The sequence below is a fragment of the Ursus maritimus genome, unplaced genomic scaffold (genome assembly GCF_017311325.1).
Source record: "Ursus maritimus isolate PB19 unplaced genomic scaffold, ASM1731132v1 scaffold_6, whole genome shotgun sequence".
Taxonomy (NCBI): Eukaryota; Metazoa; Chordata; class Mammalia; order Carnivora; family Ursidae; genus Ursus; species Ursus maritimus.
In genome coordinates this window covers 77,896,259-77,913,215 of record NW_024426774.1, presented here as the reverse complement: position 1 = coordinate 77,913,215, position 16,957 = coordinate 77,896,259, and the positions used below count along the sequence as shown (strand labels likewise).

Sequence of the window (16,957 nt, the reverse complement as noted above, 5' to 3'; positions counted from 1 at the left end):
TGGGTGCAGGCCTCTGTGCCGTCACATGGCTTGTAGATAGGAACGTACTGCAAACCCGCGGAAACAATCTACTAAGCAAGATACAAGTGAGTAGCTCAGTGAGGCTCTAAGTAGATAAGATCTGAGGATGTAAGATCTCAGGATGAAATACTGATCTCGGAACTGTACTGTCACAGAGCAAAAACCATTGGGTTGGAGAGAGAATGAAGGAAAACTCTCACGCGTGTTGCAATCCAATGCGGCAGGCTTCACAAGCTCAATTTCCAACTCCTAGGAATGATTTCAATCTGCTCCATTGAAATGGAAATTATTCAAAAGTCGTTCTGGAAAATCTTGAAGAAGTCATTTAAAATAAAATCAAGGTCCTGCAATCAACCAGGAGTGATCCTGCCTTCCCTTGCTCAAAGGGGACAGCAGGAAGCAATGTTGAATTAGCTTTCTGCCATGTTACCTTTTTCCTCCTTGATGGAAATGTTTGACCATTCTGTAATTTGTCCTTCTGAAGTCTGTGCTCTTCATTTTCCTTGGTAGTTAGGCCCTGAGATTTCTGATATAACTAACCGTTTTTATAATACAGGCATCATGACCTAGACAGGATATGGTTTTATTTCGGAGGGACAGTTATACAGACAAGGATTGTATAAATGTATTTGTGGTATTAAATTATTCATAGATAATATTTTTATCACATGTTACTATACAGCATGTGTAATACACGACCACAAGAATGACACATTTGAGTAATACATTCAGTTGTAACTGCTTCCTGATGACCAGAGTTTATAGAATATAGGGGAAGGTTAATGTCATTTGGAATGAAATAAGGGGGAAAAGGTACTAGGATCAATATGTCCGGAGGTGTGGATAAAAGGTTACATGGAACATTAGCCTGTAGTAGCAATGTGATTATTACATGATTTATATACAAGAAAATGCATTTTATTTTCAAGAGATAATCCATGTGTATATGATTTCTAGTGTGAAAATCATTCACCGATAAGGACAGACCCAATTGGATCCCCTTTGTCTGAATTCAGGAGATGTCCATTCTGGGAGCAAGAACTGGCAAAGAAGTATTCCTACAAAATGGTAGGCTTGCACGCATGGGAGAAACTAATCTTTCATGCCTTTGATGCCTAGAGGAATAAATGCCTTCTTAGTTTGCCTGTGATCATTTGAACCAGATGGGGTAATATTTGCCTTCTCCCAGACCAGTGAGCACCAATATTCCCTCCTGGGTTCGGTAGCAGTCAGGAAATTCAGGTCTTCCCCTCACTTCCTATAGAAAGGCTCTACCTGGGACAACTTTGTCATCTAGAATGAGGGCTTCCCTATGAGAGAGCAGAGAACAGATAGGCAGATTTTCTAGAAACTGGGACTGGGGAATATGAAGGGGGAAATAAGGGTTTAGGGAGAAAGATGTCAGAGATTGGTGGCCTCTTTAGTGGGTGGTACAGACCCTGGAGTTAGGACATCAGAACTGAAGCTATGTCCATGTTAGACCAACGATGTTTATGCATTGCTACACATAAATAAACAGCCCCGTTAGAGCCCAGCTGCTGCTGTAGCAGCCTGCAACATAAGCAGCAGCCTCAACGGGTTCAGAGAGGTCTTTGAGGATCAGTCCATTCTCGAAGTGACCTTAAGACTGAAATGATTTTCCGTATCCTTCCTAGATGGCCTTTCTTGCCGATGAATACTACAACTATTGCCAAGATATTTTACAAAACGTGAGGAACCAAGAACTTGAGAAGGTAGGGTTTTATCTATAAAATACAAGTATTTATGACTCATTATTAATCATTGTACTTGAAAAGACCCCCTCGGGATGTCGAGTGGTAATTCATTGCACTGTAGCACTTGGAAGTCAGCTATTTATAGATATTGAGGTGATAGCTGAGGTGATATTTTTATTCAGTTTAATCATTTGGAAGTTTTCCAAGGTGTTAATGTAACCTTATGCTTCAAATATGCTATTTTTTAAGATCTAATTCCTGCTGATTTTGAATAAAGTATTGGTAATATTATTCACCTTAGAATTTTCAGTAATGCTAAACTGCCATTTTATTGATACATGCTAACTGAAAAAGAAGCAAGACTTTGAAGCAGGGTCATCTGTGTTGTAACGATGGGGTTTTACTCTAGAATTGGCTGTGGAAAGCACAACCAAATCTTTTAACCGTTCTGAATTTTATCTTTTGCAATAGAAAATCCAGGGAAACAAGCACACATTTAAATGAAAGCTTTTCTGATGCCTAGTGTTCTAAGTACTTCAACTTGGAGTGATAATATTCACTTAACATGAGTTCATTTAGCACTTATTCAGTGTAAAGCATTATAGTGAAGGAGAGACAAAGATGTCTTCAGGATGGCCCCTGTCCTACTGATGCACTTTTGTAAATATCCATCCACATTGAATATCTAATACGCTCCTTCCCTTCATTTGCTCATCAAACATTAACTTAATTCTTACCTTGTGACCAGTACCATTTCTGGAACTAGGAAGGTATTCTCATAAGGCTTAAGAAGCTTATAGTCTGATACTAAAAGGAGCAATATAAGCCAATAGATATGATACAATATGGCAAGTTCTAGAATCACAGCTTGATTAGATCATTCCGGGTCCCAGGAGGAAGAGTAACAAAGATGGCTAGAGAGTCTCCCAAGGGGAAGCCATGATGCTGTTGATTGCAGTAGAAAAGCAGAGGTTCAGATATACTCAAAAGTGCAGTAGGGAAGGGGTTCCAGGTAGAACCAATGGTGTAGGCAAGAGCAGCAAGATGTTCTCAGGCATGACATGGCAGAAAGTTCACTATGACTAGATGTTAATATCTCTTAAGGAGAGAACCCGAGGGGATGTGGGAAAGTAGTCTGGTGCTAGAAAGGGCCTCGAGCCCTGTGAAGAATTCTGATTGATTGAGAAAGTGGTGGGGGAGCAGTGATGCAAGATTGCCATATTGAAGCAGAGGGCAATGGGGAGGTTTTGTCATGGTCAAGGTGAGAAGTGAGGGGAAGGGTCAAGTCTGGAGCAGTGACAATGACATCAGAGAGAGATGGACAAATTGGAGAAATATTTCTGAAGCAGATGCAGCAGGATTGGATGACTTTGGACAAGGGTGGTGAGGGAGTCAGCAGAGTTGAGCCCATGGTTGCTGCCTCATTCAGACCCACCAACCCCCAAGAGCCATGCTCTGAAGTTACCAAACTGACAGTAAAAGGATTAAATAATCCTTCTCATCCCACTATTACATTTTTTGTTCAATATCTATGAGTCTCTTTGGTGATGTCTTCTCTAGAATTAATGCCCTGATACAGGATTTCAAATCACGGGCTCGTCATCGGGTACTCCGAGAGTTGGCCATAACTTCCTTGCAGCCTATACACAGGAATAGCTCCTTGCCTGGAGTCATTGGCAGGACGTGTGTCACGTATTTCAATGCCATAAAATATCTGAGCCTGCAAAAATCCCAAAAAGGCAAGAGACTTTATTAGTTGGCATCTCAGATTGGCCATCTGGTTCAATAATACAGTCTGAAGAGTCAACGTGGACAAACATAAAGAAAAGTAGGGAAGCTGCTATTTTGTTCCACAACAAAAGGTGTCTATAGAATGATACTGGTGCCCTTTGGCTCACACAGTCCTTGGGTGAAGTGAATTCTAACTTATCAAGGAGGCCTCTTTGATTACATATTGTTACACGTCCTTCTGAGCTAACAAATAATTGAGGGAGTCAGTCAATGAACATTCGTTCCAAACTGTGGTCTGTGCCCTGTGGCCAGATCCTCATCCTATTACAAATCAAGAGGAGCCCCCTTGTGGTCAGAAACAGCCTTCCTTCCAGAAAACTTCCCGCAAACACCATTGCACATCATCCCATCCAACTGGCAGTTGCTCACTGATGCTAGAAAGAACACAAAGCTGATAGGCCGAGCTTTACATTAACTAGACTGAAATTCATCCCATTATCATTTGGGGCTGATTAAGTATATAACGGGGGGATCAGTCTCACCAGGCACAAAATGAGTTTTTGGAGGTATGTTCTGTTCCCTCATCAGGTGGAGGACTTGCTCACTTCCTTCTGGAAATCTCTGCGGCAAGACACAGTCATGCTTATGACATTGCCCGATGTGTGCCAGCTCTTTAAATGCTACGACGTGCAGCTGTACAAGGTAGGAAGACATTTGCTTGCCTTGCTGGTGTGTGTCCTTTTCAGAAACTGATGCCAGATGCTGGGGTTAGAACTGCAGCCCTCCTGTTCTGCAGGCTCCGTGGACTTCAGGCCCTCTAAGGAGTAAATCGCGGTGTTGATGGAACCTTTTGATCTTTCCCTAAAACTCAACTTTTCTTTTTAAATTCAGCAAGAGTTACCTCATGGAAAGAAAAAGCCAATACCCCTGGTGACCGATGGTTCCAGTGATTAGTTAGCCCTGCACCGAGTCAAAGTTTTTTCTCTGGTAACTTCAACAAAAGAAGTCTTTAAAATGAGTAATTGGAGTAACTGCTTTGGAATATAAGTGTGGGGGTTTCCTCCTTGCTTTTCTTAAATGCTCAACTTCCGGAGTGATTATTGTTGTTTGGGGATCAGTTACATATAATTTCTGTGGTTCTCCTTAAACTGGTCATGAACCTTTACCTCTTACTTTATTATTTTTTAGGAAACAATCTGGTGCCTAGAAGTGTTTAACGCAAAGGTTGAAAACTGGAGGCTGGGTTCAGCCCTTATATAGTTGGGTTTGATCCACCTACTATTGGCTGAAATAGTGTTTCTGAAAATTTTGGAGATTCTTTTTTTTTTTTTAAAGATTTTATTTATTTGACAGAGACAGCCAGCGAGAGAGGGAACACAAGCAGGAGGAGTGGGAGAGGAAGAAGCAGGCCTCCAGCGGAGGAGCCTGATGTGGGGCTCGATCCCATAACGCCGGGATCACGCCCTGAGCCGAAGGCAGACGCCTAACGACTGCGCTACCCAGGCGCCCCCTGAAAATTTTGAATCAATTATCAATATTTTAAGATCTTTGAAAAAAATCCCATTCCGGCTGCACACCCTGCACATTAAGCAATGGCAAGGGCTGCGTGGTAGCTTTCCCTCTGTATTTGTGGCACAGCCGAGCGGGGCCACTTATAACTAGAGGATGCATACCCTGGCCAGCTGTCACCACATCTTGTCAATTCTGTTGTAGGGAATTGAGGATGTTCTCCTTCATGACTTTTTGGAAGATGTTTCTATCCAGTACCTGAAGTCTGTCCGGTTATTCAGTAAGAAATTTAAGCTGTGGCTACTTAATGCTTTGGAATGTTTTCCAGCCATTGTACAGATCTCCAAAGTCAAAGGTAGGTTTCAATGAAAAAAAATAAATTCTGTGAGAGTAGATGAAGGCTCTAACTTTCACGCTGAGGCAGGACACCTCAGCTGCGGGTAACTCTTCCCTCCTGTGCTAAACTGCAGTCCGCAGGCCTGACCAGTTCGGACCTGCTGGCATTTTCTTTAGCGCAGTGTTGGGTCCTTGTGCTGATCCATTCACACCCTTTCACCGATTGCCCCTTATAAATACTAACATGGACTTCTAGCAGGCCCACGGGGTTAGAGGTGCAGAAAAGGTGCCGCTGACCGTGGTCCAGGCAGGGGAGAAGCTGGCAGTGCATCCAGCCGGTGGCTAATGTGTGCCCTCTCAAACCAGCTTCTGAGGGCAGTCTGCAGTCCCTTGGCTTGGTGGCCTTGTAGGCAGGACTGACCAGGGCTCTGGCTCCAGTATTCTTTGCCTCTTTGTGCTCTGTGTGGGCTCCCAGCAAGGCTTCCAAGAATATCACTCCCTTCTTAGAAATTCCTCCCATGTCCTTGAGTATTTCACACCTCTTGGGCCACTGCAGCATTCACACTTTTATGGTCTCAGTCTCCCCCATTGACTTTCTAGAACATGTTCCCTTCCATCCTGCTGCCAGGTGATGGTCTCTGAATACTACTTTCCCCAGGCTGCTTGTCTGTTCAAGGCCTACAACGGCTTAAACAGCCAGCACTCACCCATATGTGCGGGACATGCTTTTGGTCCTGGAAATACCTTTCCTCCCCCTCCTGCCTCTGTGAGGTTTTCCACCACTGCCTGTTGCTGCCTCCAATGCCCCCCCAACCTGGGCCCTCCTCCTCCTGGGCCAGCTTGCTCAGGGCTGAGTCTTGCTTTCTTTGTATGCCTTTTGCTGTCTTCTTACAGTGCCCTCAGAACAGGACCAAATGTAATTTTAACCCACCAGCCCTGCACCCCTTGCTGTATTCAGTAGTCACACTGGGAATCTTGACCCCGTGTGACCTGCCTGGAAATGTTCCCATGGCTGGGCAGAGACCATGTGCCGTGAGACTGCCAGCCAAGGATCAGCAGAAAGAGGGTGCTGCGGGGAACGTGAGGTCTAGAACTTGCTGTGACAGAGGGTCCATGAAGTGAGGAGACAAAGCCCCGCTCCAGCCCTCAAGCCTGTCTCCCTCCGTCCCTCCCCGAGTCTACTTCAGAGCTTCCTAGTTGACCATCCTGCCTCCAGCCTCATGCCCTCGGTCACACTTCCGCCTACCCCTAGTGATGGGTCTACACAGTGATCTGACCCGTTAAAACCTTCCACGGTCCCTGCTGCCTGGTTGATCCCCGGGCCTTCACTCACCATGCAGAGTCATTTACAGCTTGGCCTTTGGCCTCATCCTTGTCCCCAACCTCTGGGGAGTCCCCACACTGGCGCTCCCCAGCAACACAAGACAGGTTATCTCCCAAAAGGCCCTTATTCCTGCTCCTGTCTCTGCCTGGACTGCCAGCCCCGTCCCCAACCCCCACCTCCCTCCCCTGCCAAGCCCTCACCCCTCCCTAACGCCTAACTTGCACATTCTAAATGAAGCCACACCTGACGCCTTCTTCCAAACAAGCCTCTCCCTCCCCTTGGCACCCCCACACACCCCTTCCTTCCTTCTTCCCCAGGCGGCTCTCACACTGCCAGGGGCCCTTACCCTGCTGTGGAGAAGACATCTGCCCATCTGGTGACCCATCCTCAGAGGGTGAGCCCCTAGAGGGTAGAGGCTGCCCTCCTTTGTCCAACAATCCGGCGAACACCCAGCACACATTTATGGAGCAAACAGTGCACGAGTGTCCCTCATAAATATTTGTCAGATGAATACATGCACACTCCCTTGATGTTTCCTCCTTTTCATGGGTCACTTTTCTATTTTAAAGATTTATTTATTTGAGAGCGAGAGCAAGCATGAGGGGAGGGATAGAAGGAGAGAGAGAATCCTGAAGCAGTCTCCTCATTGAGCACAGAGCCCAATGCGGGATCCCAGGACCCTGAGATCATGACCTGAGCTGAAATCAAGTGTCAGACACTCAACTGACTGAACCCCCTGGGCGCCCCTCCTTGGGTCAGTTGTTGAGGAGAGCACTGTAGAGATGACAAAGCTGGGGGATCTCAAGCAAAAGTCTTAAACTCCTTTAGCAGGCACGTCAGATGCTGGGAGTACATCACATTCTGGCACGGAGAGGCAGGGGGAATGGTTTTTGTCAAGTGGCCCCTGCCAGCATCTCCTAGCCATTAGGGAAAGGGTCAGTGGGTGGTGGGAAGCCCAGGATGTGTGGAGGCCTCCCTGTGTGGAGGGCAGTTTAGGCAGCTGTACCTTCCTAGCAAATGAGTAGGCCTCATGTCTGTGCTGTGGGTCCTCTTCCCCACTGTGTACATAAGAACGTGAAGCTACAGGAATGCCTGGGTGGCTCAGTCTGTTAAGCATCTGCCTTCGGCTCAGATCATGGATCCCAGGGTCCTGGGATCGAGGCCCACATTGGGCTCCCTGCTCAGTGGAAAGCCTGCTTCTCCCTCTCCCTCTGCCCCTGCCCCTGCTTGTGCTTTCTCTGTCTCTGTCAAATAAATAAATAAAAATCTTTATTAAAAAAAACTCGAAGCTACATTAATAATGGCCATGTGTATTGTTCTTAACAGAAGTTACTGTATTTGTCAAAAGACTAAGAAGGAAGACGTATCTTTCCAACATGGCAAAGGTAGGTTTCAGCCAACAGGACGGGAGGGAACAAAGCAGTTTCCTGAAGCAAAAAGTGAAAGCTGCAACTATGTCCTAAGAGCAGGTGGTAACTCCCTTTGTAGGGAGGCCGTGTCCATCCCTTAGAGGGCAGTGGGCAGACAGGAGGACCTTGTTGGCCACTAACTGGGAAGGCATACTGCTCCCAAAACTCTCAGCTAGAAGCCCACCCCACTGCTCCTCTGCTCAGAAAGGTTCTCCCTGCAGAAGAAAAAGCAGAACAAGTAGGTCAACGTTCTGAAGTTCCAGAGGAAGACCCCATGCAAGTGCCGACCAGGGCCAGCCAGTGTCAGAGGTGAAGGGGCATCGAGCCTAGAACAGACAGACGGAGCCCTTCACCCTGTGCGTGGCCCCATGGACTCCGTGTGTTCGGCCTGCCAGGTTTCTCAGCTCTGACTTTTTCCCTCATGGGTTGTTTATTTAGCTTCCGTGTTAGAGGAAGGCAGAGAAGGGCTGAAAGGAAGATTCTGTAATACCAGGCTGCAGGCCGCGCAGGAATCTGTTCCGAAATCCCGTGGACACAAGATCAGGACACCGCTTAGACAGGGGCTCCGTTCCAGATCAGTCCCAGCTCAGGAGGAGCACTGCTGGGCCCTCCACTTCACCATCTCTGTCCTTCCTGCACAAAACTCTCTCTCGACTTCACGTTTCTCGGGGTTGTTTCCTGTCTGTGTGCTCACAGCCCATCCTGTTCACCAGCACTTTCTCTTTCCTGATTGCATCAACTGGTGATGTTCCCACAGAAAACCTTCACCCCAACCCAGCCTACGCGGCAAGCTCGGGTTCTAGAGCCACCTTGCTCTGAATCTTCTCTCTCTGAACACGATGGCTTTGAGAAAGTTGACTCAGCACCCCAGGTGCCCTCGGGCTCCTCCCCTGCCAGATGGAGGAGGTGGCTCCAGTGCCCCTTCCTAGGGCTGGTGTTGAGGACCCACAGCTCAGCCCACGGACCCCAGAACAGAGGGGACTGGATTGTCCCCATTGGATGGCTGAGGAAATCCTCTCCCAGCGGCTGAATTCATGGCCCGAGGGAAGGACAGGGACAGCATCAGAGTGCCCACAGTGCCCGCCTGGAACTGGTCAGCCCTGGCGTCTGCAGAGCCATGCTTTCCTTGCTGCGCTTCCGGCAGAGCCCCCGTGCTCCTCTCTAGAGCAGTTCAGGCTCGTGGAGCGCAGCGCAGAGAATAAGAGTCCTGGAGAGGAAGAGCCCCAGAGCCCCGAGAGCCCTGACCACATCTGCCTCCGAGCAGAAGCACTCTGAATGGTGATTTTCAGAAAGGCTGTCCGAAGATGTGTGCAATTTGAACATTTCAGTTTCAGTTGTCATTTATGATTCAGTTTTAGTGGATCATACCCAAATCCACTTCTCTTTCTCCTCAAAAAAAAAAAAAATCTTAGTTGTTTGGAGAGGGGATTAGGCAAAAGTAAAAGGACAAGATTTAATGAAGTATTATGCGTCTCCATTATTTTTAGACTATGAGAATGGTGTTGAAAAATAACAGGAGAGTCAATGTTTTGAAGTCAGAGCTACATGCCATCATCAATCGAGGCGCTTTGGACACCCCTAAGAAAGCCCTGCCTAGTCACCCGAGTAGCGCCGGTGACCTGGAGACACACACGGAGTTGAAATGTAATCTTCCTTCTGCACCTTGCGTTATTGCAGTGTTTGGGATATATTTGGGGCTGGCGTGACCATCGCTAGTTTATGAATTCTTAATAGAGGTAGAACCTACTTTACTCTGATATTATCATTTATCTGCTCACACATCTCTTCCTGCAGGGGTGAGGAAGGGTCCGCCAGGCCACCAGTGCTAATACATGTCTGCTGAATGAATGAACGGAGGAGGGTGGCTGTTGCTTCTTTTTGGAAATACCTGGAGTGTCTCCTTTGGAAAAAACATTTCTGCAACGATCTTGTACATGCAGATTCAACAGTGTCTTTTCTAGCTTTGTCCGAAATGGACTGAGTTAGCTCCCTGCCTTGCCAGATTCTGCTGTCGCTATTATTAGCATCACCAAGAATTACTTTTAACCAGGCGAAGTTTAGCCATGATGCTCTTACCAAGTGATAGTAAATATGTGGATATTCCTGCCCTTTGCCATCTGATAGTTGAATTGTTTTTCAAGGGAAAAAATGTCCCTTATACAAAGAGCTTGGCAAGCAGGCTGACAGCACTGTTCCATTTCTGGAAAGTGAAAGTAGTGAGAGAAGGAGCTGTCCTCACGTGGCGGGGAGAGCCTGGGCGCTGTTTCGGGAGGAGAGCTGCAGAGGTATATGACCTCCGCCCCCAGACCACAGGCGAATCTCTAGGCCTTTGTAGGAGAGTTGTCAGGAGGGGCCGTGCTCCATTCATGCGCGTTCCACGCACTCCGCCAGGATGGCCCAGGAAGGTCTAGTAGCCTCATCTTCCATGAGCCTGGCCCTGTCCTGATACGCTCACCTTGCACAGAGCTGCCTCCCCAGAGCCAGTGGGTTTCTTCAGGTGTCAGCTGTGGCTTTTTCATCTTGGTCCACCCAACATAGTGCTGGCACACGGTAGCAGTCTCACACTTCATAGCTAGATGAATACAGGGATTCAGTGGTGCGTAAATGCGCCACAAATTATCCTGGCCTCTCTCTTTGACCTTGAAGTAGGGCTGACTTTGGTAGCCCTTATTAAAATATTTAAATAGGTCCATACTTGCTGGTGGCTCGCCCCTGCCCCAATTGACTGGCTCTCTCAAATCCCAGCTCCTTCCCTCCCAAACCAGTAATGAGAAGGTAAGGGCCTAACCTAGCAAACTTCAGAGATATGGACAAGCAGTGCTCATTAGTAGGAGCCCAAAAGACCCCCCTCCCAGGCCACTGGCTCTCCCCCAAACTCCAGGTGATTGCCCAGATCCCGCTTTTACCCCCAGGCAGAGCCCAGGGAGCCCCAGGAGGGCATGAGGCCTCTCCCCCAGATGCCTGTCCAGTACTCCTGTGTTCCTACTGGCATTCTTGTGAATAGAAGAACCTCCAAGAGGGCAAAGAGCCAGCAGGGAGACAGTATTCTGATCGCCACTGCTGATGCCTAGCAGGTAGATGTTGAGGTGTCCCTGGAGGATCCTCCAGATGAGACCTGGTCAAGCCTCAGTCAGGGCCATGGCAACCTACTCGGTTTTCTAAAACTCTGCTTGGTACATAGCTGCATTCCAAAAGGTGGGAGAGCCCAAGGCTGTTCTTTGCTCGGTGCTGCCTGTGCAGGTGAGGACCCAAGTCCTGACGTCACATATGCTTGGGCTCTACCCTTCAGGTCTGTACTAACTGAGTTTATAACCCCAGGCAAGACACATCCCTCATCGGCTTTGATGTCCACCATCAGTTTAAATGACATTAATAAACTACCCCTTTTGTGAAAACGGCAAGGGTAGGTGAGCTCATGTCTGTATCATGCAATGAGCTCATCTGTAGCTGGGTTCTGTATAATTACAAGGTGTAGTTATTATTTCAAAATATTTTTTTCCATTTCAACAAGTGACAGAGGCGGTTCCTCAGAGGCAAGACCTTAACTAGTTGACTACAGAGGTGACAAGTCCAGCTTTAGAATTCATCCTTTGTGTTCAAAAGGAGTATGAGACCCCAGGGAATTCCTTTGAACTAACAAGTGTTGTCCCCTAGGTCACCTAGTGTGCAAATACCTAGAGTAAAATCCTGCTACTTTGCTCGTCATCTTTTTATTTCTTTTGTTGGCAGGTTTAAGCAGTTTGATTTCTTTGCTGGGAACATCTACAGATCTCAGCATATTCCTGAATTGTCTGTCTTCAAATCTCCAAACATTTGTCTTCCAGGTACAAAACCATGATTTTTTTTTAAAGGGAAGAAGGGGCTGTTGATCATTCTAGCTATGTTTTAGCACCTGTGCCCATGACCTGATGAAATGAAACAGTTTTCTCTGGCCAGAAATGTGTGAAGGCTGGTGCGGGTGTTAAAGATAGGGAAGCGGTGTCTCACTCCATCCTGTAGCAAGGCAGGAATCAGAGGCTGGCACATACAGGTGTGTGTTTGTGGGTGAGCGTGTGTGGGCTCAGGTGTGTGTGCAAGTGAGCGTGTATGTGCAGTTGAGTGTGGGTGATCAGGTGGTTGAGCATGCATGTGGGTGAGCATGGCTGAGTGTGTGTGCAAGTGAGCACAGTGTGGGGTGAACATGGGTGTGCAGATGAGTGTGTGTGAGGATGGGTGAGCACGTGCGTGCAGGTGAGCATGGATGAGTGTATGTGTGACCACACAAGAATGTCTAGGAGGAAGAGGGATTTTGACTATTTAGGGAGAACAGTGCTGGTCTGGGTATTTTGCAGAACCATCCAAGTGTCAGGCTTGATTTTACAAAAGCAAAGATGTATTGTTTTGGATACAGATGGTCGACTGGTCGACTTGAAACTTGGGTGTTACTTGAATAGGGCGTTACTTTGGGGTGGTTGTCCTCCTTCTCTGCCTCGGCAGCTGCACTGTAAGAGCTGAGAGCACCCCTGCCCTCCGATGGACGCCCATGTGGGTTGTGGGTGAGGAGCTGGGGGCTATGCAGTAAAACCTAGACCTAAACAAGACAGCCCAGGGCTGCCCCGCCTTGAGGCAGTGTCCTCTGATGGCTGAGGCAGCTAGGAAAGGCCTTGCTGGGGGAGGTGGGAGTGAAACAAGATGTAGAAGGTGAACGGGATTAGAGCAAACTAGGACAGTGAGCAATGTCCACACGAGACTGGCAAGAGCAGAACGAGCACATGGCAAAATGGAGGACCTATTTACAGAAGAAGCAGCCGTCCCTGGAGCAGAGAGCAAAGACTTGGAGAGCCCAGGCCGGGAGCTCGGCTTGGGGCTTTCTCTGTTAAGCCTCCAGTCACATTTCTTTCTCTCCCCCTTCCTGCGCCACCTGTTCTTGTCTGTGTGCCTGTCCTCACCATCAAAGAGAAAGGGCACAGGTACTACCTAAGGGCACAAAGACTGTAGGTGGCAGTAGGGTCACACACCTCATAAAGATGAACCAGAGAAGTTTTCAGGAAGGAGCTTGAAAGTCAGTTCCAACCCTTGTCAGGTGTCGGTTTCCATTCTTTGCTTCTGGATGATAACCATTCCAGATTCCGTCTGGCTTTTATTTCTCCTCGTTGGGCTTTGGCAAAGCCTGTCTGTAACAGTGGTAAGCCTGTCTAGGGTGGCAGTGCTGTGGGGACATGTGTTCATTTGACAGCTTCACCCATAGAAGCTTTCAAGCCTCTGTTCCCTGTTTTGGGTATTCACTCCACCTCTGACTTTAACCAAGATAAGCCTCCTGAGACCAGTAATACCAATCCTGCCTCGAAGCAGCCCGAGAGGCTCACCCTATCTTAGACCATGTAACACCCTGTATTTCCCAAGACTCCACCCCCATATCTTCAGCCTTCACAAATGAGGCATGTTAGAAAAATGGTATTTTTGTAACCGTGCCTTTGAAGGGCTTGTTTTTGTACAACAGCTTGGCTGATAAAAAACAGGCTATTGTCAATAAAATCCTCAGACTGTGAAAATGTAAGCCCTGAGGCATGTCGGGGATGACTAATGGCCTCAGTGGCTAGCATCTGGCAGCGCGCTCGCAGAGAAGACGCTCCGCTGTGTCACGCATTCTCTCTCCCGGTTCTCGGGCGGCTCGGGCCCAGCAGCAGTTTCCGAACACAGGAGCCTGTGTGCCTCGTGGGTGGCGAGCAGAGGAATGCACCACAGCGTTCAGGGTTTATGGTTAAACGTTTGTGCAGAGTGCTGGTCACCCAAGGCAGCTTCTCTCGATGCTTTTCAGAAGTATCCCTGTGTGTGTTGAGCGGGGCTCCTCCTGGGTGCCCTGTGTTAGGTGGTCACAAGCACGAGCCCAGGGGCCAGGAGCCCACAGGGGGAGGGTGCTGCTCCTGGATGGGGTTCACCCCCTCCCCGAGCCCGGGGCGCTCACAGTGGGCAGAGGGAGGAGCAGCAGAGATGGAAAAGCGTACTCCCTCCTTTCTAGCCAGTCCCAGCAGCTCCTCCTCAGAGACTTGTGGTCGAGCCCTGTGTGTGGTCCACAGACACCATGAGACTTAGGAGGGCTGCAGGGGCGTTCATTCCAACACATGCCTGCGAGATTCATAGGAGCCCCAAGGAGACTCTCAGTCTAGATGGAGTCTGGCAGCCTGCATGTGGGGGCATCTCACTGGTACCCAGTTTAGTGCTACTCAGCTGTCCGTGGGCCTGGGCTCCGCTGGACGCCCGGGTGGAACCTTCCAGGCCTCAGGTCATGCCCATGGCGCAGTGGCCAGCTTTGTACTTTCCGAAGTCAGCGCCGTTACTCTCATTAGTATGGGGTCGTGTGCCACGTTCGCACGCGCTCGGACTTGGCAAGCACACAGCCGCCGGCAGCTCTCTCCGTGGCGGCTGCCACGTGGGCCCAGCAAGGCTGCCCGCGGTCGTCCTCTGCTGTGCCTCACAAATGACCGCCTTTGAAAAATTGTGTGGGATCAAAACAAAAAAATGAAGGCCAGTTTCCCACCTCTTTCCTTCTCTGCACCAACTTCAAAGGGTTCTGCCCTGGAATCATCTCCACGGGAGATGCCAAGAGACCGGAAATAGGCCACGGTGCCTCTGCCTCCCTTGCTGCCTTATCGTCTCTTCTTCCTCTTCTCTCCCAGCTGCTTGGGAGCTTGTGTGTGTGGCAACTGTGTGCACGATCGTCCTGGTTTTGTCATAAACCTCAGCATTTTTTTTCTCACAAAAATGGAATAGCCAAGCAGAAGCAAAGAAGAGTTTATCAGATTGGCCGCCAGCTTCCAGCTGAGGTGGAATTTCCTTCTCACTGCCGTGAGCAGAGCCATGACCCTCTGCCACAGAGATAGTTTTGGTAAGTCAGAGACTAAAAACATTTTGTATTTAAAACTGTTATTACAGCATGGGTATTTTTTGTGTTCTACATAGAATCCAGTCACCTTCTTTTCACCGTTTTTTTTTTTTTTTTAAGATTTTATTTATTTATTTTTGTGAGAGGGCGAGAGAGCACAAGCAGGGAGGAGGGGCAGAGGGAAAGGGAGAGGCAGGGTCCCCGCTGAGCAGGGAGCCCAGTCCGGGGTCAATCCCAGGACCCTGGGATCATGACCTGAGCCAAAGGCAGATGATCAACCGACTGAGCCACCCAGGTGCCCCTCTTTTCACATTTTTTGCAAAATATAACATAGACATAGAAAGCCATAATAATTGTTTTTTAACGGCAACATGATAGCCCATCAAACACTTGAACCAAGGTTCCCTTTCCCATTCCATCATGGCTGGATGCATAAGAGGCTTCCCCTTGTTTTTTGAATTGTGTACTTGGGTGTTTTTAGAAAAGCATGCAGGGAGCCAACTGAGATGGGGACAAAATGGGTTCTCTGGGGCACCCAAGTTTAAATTTCATGAATAAGAACTGATACAGTCACCATCGTATGCAGATAGTGGAAAGAGAGAAGTAGCATCCACTGCAAACTATCTGGTCCGGTAGGTGGTGTTTCTCTGTCAGGAAAGTCCCATCTGTCCCATCTGTGGCAAAGAGGCAGCACAGAATGTAGGAAGGGAAGTTCACCACTGAGCCCCACGGAAAGGATCATCCATTCCATGGATATTTATTGTGTCCCTGCAAAGTCCCAGGCACCTTCCTGGGCGGTGGGCGTAACAGCAGTGAAAAGACAAAATCTCCACCCCTGTGAGCTTGCACACTCATCTGGGTGAAGAATCCCTGCTCCAGAGAGCGGCCAGATGCCCTCACGGCGGGTAGATGAAACGAGGAAGAGAAGACAAGCTTTATCGTAGACCAGTTTTGCCAACACTCTGGAACTCTTCTGAGGGTGGCTGCTGTAGGCTGCCATGTAGGTGACACCTGCTGGTAATGAGACTCTCCCCTTTAATGAAGTCCAAAATGACTCTGCTTTATGCTAATGCTCTCCCAGAGCAAAGAGATGGAGAGGAGCTCATGTGCTGAGCCCATGATAAAAAACCAGCCCTGAAGCTGTGGCCCCCTACCCCACCACACACCGTCTTTGGACCTCCGTATGATATCCAAAAGGTATTTACACTGGTTTTTCCCCTTCATATAGTTAAATGGGCCAGGGGTTGTTGGTCAGGCTTATTGCAGACCCGGTCAGGCCATTCCATCCCACCCAGATCCATCAAGGAAAAACAAACATTGTATAAGGCTTTGAAATGGACAGAAGTTTGCCGGAAATGGACAAAAGGCTTTGAAGTACACAGAAGGTTCAGCACACCCTTCTGAGTTAACTTCCACCTTCCATGGTGCTTGTTATTTTACACCGCTCGAAATTGTATCAATAATAATGCAAATGACCCTCCCCCAGGGAAATGCAAACTAATGGTGTCAGGTGGGTGCTATTGATCACTGCCCTGAGGACAGATCTGTGGGGTATCTTTGTGTAAATTCTTTACTGTCTATACCTGTTCAGTGCTTGGAATTCTCCTTTGAACCAGTTGGCAACATTTTACAAACTTCCTCTAATAAAGGACTTCGTGAGATCTTTGACACATGATCATTTTGTATCTGTAGAGAGCCCTGGTTTTACCTTCATTAAAAAAGTATCTTTTAATGATAGCAATAAGCCAGATCCCCCTCCCCCCAACCCTGCCTTGCTTTTCAGCTGAACATTAATTATCCTTCTTTCCTGGAAGACCAAAGCCTTTGGGATTTGGAACGTTCAGCTGAGTCACATGCCCTCCTGGCTCCCCCTGCACATCTCCCTGATGGCAGCCCTCGCAGGCCCGCCAGCCTCCCTTCCCCCACCTACCTCCTCAGGAGACTGCAACGGGGAAAGGCAACGCTACATTTCCAGCCTCTGATGGGTAGCTTGCTCCCTCCCACACTCTGCCTCTACATCCCTCCCAGCCTGGCCCTTACTGCCCTGCGT

The 16,957-nt window shown here is 48.3% G+C and overlaps 1 protein-coding gene across 1 annotated transcript in view; it reads left to right on the top strand.

The window, feature by feature from the left end:
- The first annotated feature begins 4,993 nt into the window (after window positions 1–4,993).
- RFX8 (regulatory factor X8) overlaps window positions 4,994–16,957 on the top strand; it is a 17,297-nt gene continuing 5,333 nt past the window's right edge. The window contains 5 exon segments of the mRNA XM_008699127.2: window positions 4,994–5,331; window positions 7,963–8,021; window positions 9,533–9,689; window positions 11,775–11,869; window positions 14,796–14,910. Coding sequence (XP_008697349.2) covers window positions 8,013–8,021; window positions 9,533–9,689; window positions 11,775–11,869; window positions 14,796–14,910 — 376 coding nt within the window. The 5' untranslated portion in view covers window positions 4,994–5,331; window positions 7,963–8,012.